Source organism: Cebidichthys violaceus, unplaced genomic scaffold (assembly GCF_023349555.1).
Source record: "Cebidichthys violaceus isolate CVI_PGR_0920_01 unplaced genomic scaffold, fCebVio1.0.p SCAF_43, whole genome shotgun sequence".
In the NCBI taxonomy this organism is placed as follows: domain Eukaryota; kingdom Metazoa; phylum Chordata; class Actinopteri; order Perciformes; family Stichaeidae; genus Cebidichthys; species Cebidichthys violaceus.
In genome coordinates, this window is record NW_027176628.1 from 1,752,784 (window position 1) to 1,762,780 (window position 9,997).

Here is a 9,997-nt window from a genome sequence, read left to right on the forward strand (position 1 = left end):
AATATTTTATTATTACATCAATTATTGATTAATGATCTCAAATGTAAGGAAATTACTTTTTACGTTTTACATTCACTGCAATTAATCGACTGATTGATTGATTGTTTAATATCAATAATTAAGCTTTAATAAATATATAGAAACACTAACGCCCCCGAGGAACCCAGTGGTGTAAAGTAACTAAGTACATGAATTAAGTTTAAATCTGATGTACTTGTACTTTACTGAAGTATTTCTAAGTTCTGATACTTTCTACATTAATCTGACAGCTTTAGTTATTTTAGTTATTCTTATAGATTAAACTACCAGAAGTATATAAAGTAAATTAAACTTCAGCTCCAGTCATCAACACATTAATCTATGAATAATTATAATACAATAATATAATATAAATATACTATTAGTATATTTTTGAGTTTTTGAGTTTGGTTTATTGGATGTTAGTATGAGAGTAAGATTTTAAATTCAGGACTTTTACTGCTAACAGAGTATTTCTACTCTGCAGTATTACTACTTTTACTGAAGTAAAAAATAAAGTAGTTAAGAGACAAAAGTCGTAGTTCTGTACGCGTTTTATTGTGAAGATTCTGTACCGGATGTGTGTCGCGGTGTATTCGTTCAAGCCCGTCGGCTTGAAGCGGGAGTGTTTCCTGCTTCCTCTCGGTTCCTTTTTCTCGGTAGAACCAGAACCAGAGGAGTCCGGAGGGTTCTTCCGTTGAAGTACCGGGACGAACCGACGGGAATAAAATGGCGAAGACGTACGACTATCTGTTCAAGCTGCTGCTGATCGGTGACAGCGGCGTCGGTAAGACCTGTCTGCTGTTCCGGTTCAGCGAGGACGCGTTCAACACCACCTTCATCTCCACCATCGGTGAGTACTGGTGTCACTTCCGTTGCACTTCCGGTGTCACGGAGATGCTAACCTGTTAGCTGTTAGCAAGACTCAATGATGCTAATTAGTTACAGAGTTAACGGTTCACCGGGAAAGTGAAAGCGTTCAGAGAGGAAGAGGAGGCGGGGGGTGGCCTTTGACCCCACTGAGTGGTACTAGTAGTAACGAGTAGTAGAAGTAGTATCAGTAGTAGTAGTAGTAGTAGTAACTAGTAGTAGAAGTAGTAGTAGTATCAGTAGAAGTAGTAGTAGTAGTAGTATCAGTAGTAGTAGTGGTAACTAGTAGTAGTAGTAGTAGTAGTAGTAACTAGTTGTAGTGGTAGTAGTAACTAGTGGTAGTATGAGTAGCTAGTAGTAGTAGTATTAGTATTGGTAGTAGTAACTAGTAGTATTTGTAGCGGCAACTAGTTGTAGTAGTAGTAGTAACTAGTAGTAGTACTCGTAGTAAATAGTAGTAGTAGTAGTAGTAGTAGTAGTAGTTTTATTTATTCTCCATAATTAGTGAGTAGAGTACTTTCAGTGTGGTATTAGTACTGTTAGTGGAGTGTTTTCAGTGTAGTATTAGTACTGTTAGTGGAGTGTTTTCAGTGTGGTATTAGTACTGTTAGTGGAGTGTTTTCAGTGTGGTATTAGTACTGTTAGTGGAGTGTTTTCAGTGTGGTATTAGTACTGTTAGTGGAGTGTTTTCAGTGTGGTATTAGTACTGTTAGTGGAGTGTTTTCAGTGTAGTATTAGTACCGTTAGTGGAGTGTTTTCAGTGTGTTATTAGTACTGTTAGTGGAGTGTTTTCAGTGTAGTATTAGTACCGTTAGTGGAGTGTTTTCAGTGTGTTATTAGTACTGTTAGTGGAGTGTTTTCAGTGTGGTATTAGTACTGTTAGTGGAGTGTTTTCAGTGTAGTATTAGTACTGTTAGTGGAGTGTTTTCAGTGTAGTATTAGTACTGTTAGTGGAGTGTTTTCAGTGTGGTATTAGTACTGTTAGTGGAGTGTTTTCAGCGTACTATTAGTACTGTTAGTGGAGTGTTTTCAGTGTAGTATTAGTACCGTTAGTGGAGTGTTTTCAGTGTGTTATTAGTACCGTTAGTGGAGTGTTTTCAGTGTAGTATTAGTACCGTTAGTGGAGTGTTTTCAGTGTGTTATTAGTACCGTTAGTGGAGTGTTTTCAGCGTAGTATTAGTACCGTTAGTGGAGTGTTTTCAGTGTGTTATTAGTACTGTTAGTGGAGTGTTTTCAGTGTGTTATTAGTACTGTTAGTGGAGTGTTTTCAGTGTGTTATTAGTACTGTTAGTGGAGTGTTTTCAGTGTAGTATTAGTACTGTTAGTGGAGTGTTTTCAGTGTGGTATTAGTACTGTTAGTGGAGTGTTTTCAGTGTAGTATTAGTACTGTTAGTGGAGTGTTTTCAGTGTGGTATTAGTACTGTTAGTGGAGTGTTTTCAGCGTACTATTAGTACTGTTAGTGGAGTGTTTTCAGCGTACTATTAGTACTGTTAGTGGAGTGTTTTCAGTGTAGTATTAGTACCGTTAGTGGAGTGTTTTCAGTGTGTTATTAGTACTGTTAGTGGAGTGTTTTCAGTGTGTTATTAGTACTGTTAGTGGAGTGTTTTCAGTGTGTTATTAGTACTGTTAGTGGAGTGTTTTCAGTGTAGTATGAGTGAGTGAGTGAGTGAGTGAGTGAGTGTGTCTTTTGTCTTCCTGGTGGAAACAGGAAGTGATAAACTTTGAAGGAGATGTTTTCACATGAATATAAAATAATTATTAGAGATTAATTATGAGCTGTTTAATGTGATGATGATGATGAAGATGAAGATGTCTCTGCTGGTTTCCTCACAGTTCAGCCTCTAGAACTGGATGAATGTTAAACGAGCTCCCACAATCTTTTGCTGCTGTGGTCAGATAGAGGATGCTCTGTCACCACGAGAGAGTCAGCTGACCTGTGTGTGTGTGTGTGTGTGTGTGTGTGTGTGTGTGTGTGTGTGTGAGTGTGAATGAAGAATGTCAGCGATGTGAAACTACTTATTCTCAGGATGGATTCATAATAATATAAAGACACATTTATAAGAACACAACGATACAGTTATATATTATAATATACAGTCACATATAATAATATACAGTAATGTGCTGTAATATACAATAATATTAATATACAGTAAGTCATTTGAAGACGTCACTGTGACGTGAGGAGGAAGAGGAGGTCGTTGACCTTCTCTGCTGCTCGTTTCCGTAACAACCAGAAGGGAGAGTTTCACTTCCTGATTACAGAATAAAAGAGAAGAGAAGAAGAGAAAGAACTTCATAGAATCAGTTTTCAGTTAATCAGCTGAACTAAACGTACATTTGACTTTAATCTGTTGTATTATTTCGGCTCTTTGTTCTGGCTCAATGTTACTGGAGGTCAGTGAGGCCTGTAGAGACACTCGGGGAATCAAACCGACATCCAGCTGAGGGTGGTGGGGGGGGGCAGGAAGCGTCGCTGTCACACTTTCACACTTCATATCCGGAGCTTCTTCAGGCAGGAAGGAACGTTTGTTCAAAATATCTGTGACTTCCTGTCAGAGAAACACGTGGTCAGCTGAAACTTACAGAGAAACAAACGCACCTCAGGCGGGCGGAGTTAAGACTCCTCTGATGATCAATAACAACTGAAACCAGTCAGGATCCAGAATAAGTCACTTGTTCTTTTGTGAATCTACAAATCTCAGATTTCATATTTCCATCTGCTCAGAAACACCGGAGACATCAAACTGGCGCTGATTATTACCCAGCATGCTTTGCTTCACTTGTTTCTTTCTTCTGTTTCAGGAATCGACTTTAAAATCAGAACCATCGAACTGGACGGAAAGAAAATCAAACTTCAGATCTGGTGAGTTTGATCAATACATCCTGATCAATGACTATCAGAGGATCAATACATCCTGATCACTAATATTGATCACCTTTTTTTTAGGGACACAGCTGGTCAGGAGCGGTTCAGGACCATCACGACGGCCTATTACAGAGGAGCTATGGTAAGACCCGCCCCCCTCCTGCTCAATGCTCTGCTACTGGCCAGAGGACCTGTCAATCAGACCTGAATAGTTTGAAAACAGGAAGTGATGAATCTTCAGGGTCACGTGACACTTTAAGATTACTTTATTATTTTTATTTATTAGTATGAATTTATATCAATCATAATAATAATCAGTTTAACAGACAGACAATAAAAATAACATTATTATAATAAAAAATATTGTTGTTTTAAAGCAGCTTCACTAAACACAGCTGTTTCATTATCCATAATAATAATCTATTCAAACATTATTCAACGTTTTTTGGGTTTTTTTTAATGCTGAGACTGATTGATCACTGATCCTGTTATTGATCTGATGACATCACAATGTTTGTGAAGTTTCTTCTCTTTAACTTTTTTTAATTCTGCTTCACAAGTTCTGTGTGTGTGTGTCACTTCCTGTGTTGATGTCACTTCCTGTCTCTTTCCCCCCTCCAGGGCATCATGCTGGTGTACGACATCACCAACGAGAAGTCCTTCGACAACATCAGGAACTGGATACGCAACATCGAGGAGGTAGGCCACGCCCCCTCCCACACTCATCACATGACATCCTCGGGTCACATGACCTCATGTTTAGCTGCTAGAGATTGAGCTGTTTCCTGCAAGATGCATTCAAACGTGACACACTCCTTCCTCATAACATGACACCTTGACTTTTGCCCCTCTGGCTCATACATCTGCTGTGCAAAGCATTGTGGGTCAGAGTAGGACATCCTGGTCCTTTTGATTACATCACAAACAGTTAAGAGGTAAAAGTACAGAGAGCGTCAGTGACGTCTCTGCTGCCACCTGGTGGTGTTGATGTTGAATAACAACAGATTTCATGTTAAATGTAGTTCCACAGCTGCCGTTGGACTACAAACAGGTCATGTGACCATAACGACCTCCATGTTTGTTTCTCAGCACGCGTCTTCAGACGTGGAGAGAATGATTCTGGGGAACAAATGTGACATGAACGACAAGAGACAAGTATCCAAGGAGAGAGGAGAGAAGGTCTGTTCACTTATTGTTAATATGAATATGTTATTTATTTATTGTTATGAATAATATTAATATGATTATGTTATTATTATAATTAATATGAATCTATCATTTATTTATTGTAATTATTATATTATTTAATAATTAATATGAATATGTTATGTTATTTATTATTATTAGAATTATTATTTTGATTATTTTGTGTATTGTTATTATTATAATTCATATTCATATGTGTATTTATTTATATTATGAATAATAATATAAAATAATACATATTTGTATTCTGTTATTATAATTCATATTCATATGTTATTCATTTATTATTATTGTTATTATAATAATTAATATGCATATTTAATGTATTTATTTATTCAGAATAATCATATTAATACAAATAAATATTATTGTTATTAATATTATTATATATTAGTTTTTGGCTTTATTTGAATAATGTGTAAACAGTCACAAAGTGTTTACAAAAGTCAAAACATGAAAACTAAAATTAAAACAATAGAACTTAACTAAATAAATGTATAAAGTTATTTAAAAAGTATTTAATAGACAATACAATATTGTAACACTACAGTATTATTAAATTATAAAATATTACACCTTCATCAATCATATTAGTTCCAATAATAGAAGATCAAAACCTTTTCTTCTTTTGTCTCTTGATGTTCAGCTGGCGATCGATTACGGGATCAAGTTTCTGGAAACCAGCGCAAAGTCCAGCATCAACGTAGAAGAAGTGAGTCATGACTCAGCACTTTAATTTATAGAAACATAAAGAATAAAAGTATTCAGATGTGAATGAGATGCTTTTCTCCTCTGCAGGGCTTTTTAACACTCGGCAGAGACATCATGACCAGACTGAACAGAAAAATGGTGAGTTTATGAAGCAAGACAGACAGACAGAGATAATAATAATAATAGATAATTTTTATGACATACTACACTATGACTTTTTAGCATATACTATAATATGACTTTGTAACACATACTATATTACAACTTTTGAACACATGCTATAATATGACTTTTTAACATACTATACTATAATTTTTTAACACATACTATAATATGACTTTTTAATACATACTATACTATGACTTTTTAACACATACAATGACTTTTTATGACATACTATAATATGACTAACACATACTATAATATGACTTTTTAACACGTACTTATAGATGACTTTTGAACATACTATAATATGACTTTTTAACACATACTTATAGATGACTTTTTAACACATACTTATAGATGACTTTTTAACACATCCTATAATATGACTTTTTATGACACACTATACTATGACTTTTTATGACACTATACTATGACTTGTTAACACATACTATAATGACTTTTTAACACATACTATACTATGACTTTTTATAACATCCTATAATATGACTTTTTATGACACACTATTCTATGACTTTTTATGACACACTATACTATGACTTTTTAACACATACTATACTATGACTTTTTAACACATACTATACTATGACTTTTTAATACATACTATAATGACTTTTTAACACATACTATACTATGACTTTTTATGACATACTATACTATGATGTTTTATGACATACTATACTAGAACTTTTCAACACATACTATAATGACTTTTTAACACATACTATACTATGACTTTTTAACACATACTATACTATGACTTTTTAACACATACTATACTATGACTTTTTATGACATACTATGCTATAACTTTTTATGACATACTATAATATTACTTTTTAACACATACTATACTATGACTTTTTAACACATACAATTACTTTTTATAACATACTATACTATGACTTTTTAACACATACTATAACTTTTTAACACATACTATACTATGACTTTTTATGACATACTATAATATGACTTTTTAACACATTCTATAATATGACTTTTTAACACATACTATAATATGCCTTTTTAACACATACTATAATATTACTTTTTAACACATACTATACTATGACTTTTTAACACATAATATAAGATGACTTTTTAACACATACTATACTATGCCTTTTTAACACATACTATACTATGACCTTTTATGACATACTATACTATGACTTTTTAACACATACTATGACTTTTTAACACATACTATACTATGACTTTTTAACACATACTATAATATGACTTTTTAACACATTCTATAATATGACTTTTTAACATACTATAATATTACTTTTTAACACATACTATACTATGACTTTTTAACACATACTATAAGATGACTTTTTAACACATACTATACTATGCCTTTTTAACACATACTATAATATGACTTTTTAACACATACTATACTATGACCTTTTATGACATACTATACTATAACTTTTTAACACATACTATAATATTACTTTTTAACACATACTATGACTTTTTAACACATACGATAATACGACTTTTTAACACATACTATAATATGACTTTTTAACACATACTATACTATGATCTTTTATGACATACTATACTATAACTTTTTAACACATACTATAATATTACTTTTTAACACATACTATGACTTTTTAACACATACGATAATACGACTTTTTAACACATACTACACTGTTACTTTTTAGTACTTTTTATGACAGTATGTTATAGAATAAATCGGTACATACCTGTTGTAGCTCCTTCCCCTTAAAGCTGATTGTTTCTTATTGAGGATTTTTTACCTTTGAACTCTGTTTCCTCCAGAACGACAACAATCCGTCAGGATCAGTGAAGATCACTGAGTCCAAGAACAAGAAGAGCTTCTTCAGGTGTTCACTGCTGTAGCTCCTCCTCCTCTTCTTCATCCTCCTCTTTCTCCTTCTTCTCCTCTTCCTCCTCTTCCTCTTTGCAGGAGGACCCCCCTGTGGAGACATGAAGAACATTTCTGCTTTATATCAGCTGTTTCTTCTTCTACTGTTTTAACTGCGTCGCTCGTCAGCGTGATGAAGACAATGATGAAGACGAGGATGAAGAGCACAGGACTGTTTTTTTAACCAAAGCTGATGTGAAGTGAAGTCGACGTCTCACTCTGATGGATTTATAATGTTTGATGTGTTTTCATATTAATATAATCTCTATAAAGTTTTATCATCTTTTAAATGTTTGTTACTAAAACTTTTGAACCAAAGATTGAAGATAAACGGAGGAAATATTTCATGTTTAAAATATATATATGTTATATATATTATATATAATATATATTAAGAAGGAGAATATAATTATATATATATATATTGTATATAATATATATATAATATATTATATATAATATATATTAAATTATATATAATACATATAAATATAGTATATATATTATATATTTTAAACCTTAGGAACTCGATGGTAAAAACTTAAAATTTAAAACATTTATTGATCAGAATGATGCTTTCACTAACTGTCTGTCATTCAGACGGTGAGGCGTTCAGTGTCTCCTGTGAAACAGAGTTCGTTTGTGACTGAACTTATTGATGTTTTTCTATATTTTTGTATTTTATGTTGTTTCTTTAACATGAAAAAAAAGAAAGTCTGTTGACTCTTAAAGATTAAAGAGTTGATTTTATTTTTAACATTTTAGAGGAATTTTTTTATTCAACTGTTTAAATTCTTATTTTTGTATGAAAATATGTAAAATATTTCATGTCTTAAAAGAGTTTTATAAATACTTTTATTCGTCTGTTTGATTATTTCTCATTTAATAAACTGAAACATTAGAAAAAATATTATGAATTAAATTTAGCTTTAAATGACTAAATAAATTAATCTTTTATATTTTTAAATAATTAAATAACAACTTCTGAATTAAAAAATAGTTAATGTTCAGAAGAAAATCCGTCAGAAATAATTTCAAAGTTTTAAATTACTGATTAATTTGAAAACTGGATCATGAAATATAATTATGAATCTGTTATTTTAATTATTTTGTTTCTGTATTTTATACAAGTGTTTTGTTTACGGACTTAGTTTTAGCAGTATTATCATTCATATTTCATATTAATCTCCAGTTTTATATTCTGAGCAGAGACACGTCCTCCTGATCAATACTGAAGTCAGAATCAATAAATAAATCAACTTGAATCCTTAATAATCAATAAGTCTATCGATCCAGAGCAGCTGTTTATGTTTATGAAGAATTGATCGACTCATTTTATTCTATTTTTATTCCTTCAAAGAAATGAAAGAACAATCAATCAATTAATCAATCAGGTTGTAAATGGAAGAGAGGATGACATCACTTCCTGTGTCATAATCAGGAAATAAAATTAATGTTTTTTATCATGACCAGACTGAACAGAAAAATGGTTAGTTTATGAAACAAGACAGAGAGACTTTTTATGACTTACTATACTATGATCTTTTAATACATACTATAATATGACTTTTGAACACATAATATTATAAGACTTTAACACATACTATAACTTTTTAACATACTATAAAATGACTTTTTAACACATACTATGACATACTATTATATGACTAAGGACCCAGGAGCAGTACGACAAACACCAGGGATGATTTGAATCGAAGCTTTAATTTCTTCATAACACACAACAGGTTGAATCTTCACAGGAATACAGCGGCAGGCTCTCGTGGTCGGGGACAGAAGGCTGAGTGAATTACCGGGGAAGAGGCAAGGCAGGGTAGTCACAAAGAGGCAGGGTCGGTAACTCGGGTTTGGGGACAGAAGGCTGAGTGAATTACTGGGGCAGAGGCAAGGCAGGGTAGTCAAAGACAGGCAAGGTCGGTAATGGGAAATCAGTCCAAGGGAAAACGCTGGAAGGTCTTGCATGGAAGTGGAGAACGATCAGGCAGTGAGTGTGTGTAAGACTGAGGTCTAAATAGTAGGTGCAGCAGAGAGAGCAGGTGAGAGTGATGATGAGGAGGGTGAGAGAAAAAGTGACAGGAGAGAAGAGGCAGAGATGTCACACTATACTATAACTTTTTAACATACTGTAATATGACTTTTTATGACATACTATATTATTACTTTTTATGACATGCTATTTGATTTTTTAACACATACTATAATATGA

At 32.8% G+C, this 9,997-nt stretch overlaps 1 protein-coding gene across 1 annotated transcript; it reads left to right on the forward strand.

Moving 5' to 3' along the window:
• The first annotated feature begins 643 nt into the window (after positions 1 to 643).
• Positions 644 to 8,625, forward strand: LOC137886384 (ras-related protein Rab-8B). The gene is made up of 8 exons (XM_068728842.1): positions 644 to 871; positions 3,695 to 3,755; positions 3,840 to 3,900; positions 4,380 to 4,457; positions 4,848 to 4,937; positions 5,611 to 5,676; positions 5,763 to 5,813; positions 7,668 to 8,625. The coding sequence occupies exons 1-8, from the start codon at positions 748 to 750 to the stop codon at positions 7,746 to 7,748; spliced, it is 612 nt and encodes a 203-aa protein (XP_068584943.1). The 5' UTR covers positions 644 to 747; the 3' UTR covers positions 7,749 to 8,625.
• The last annotated feature ends 1,372 nt before the right edge of the window (positions 8,626 to 9,997 follow it).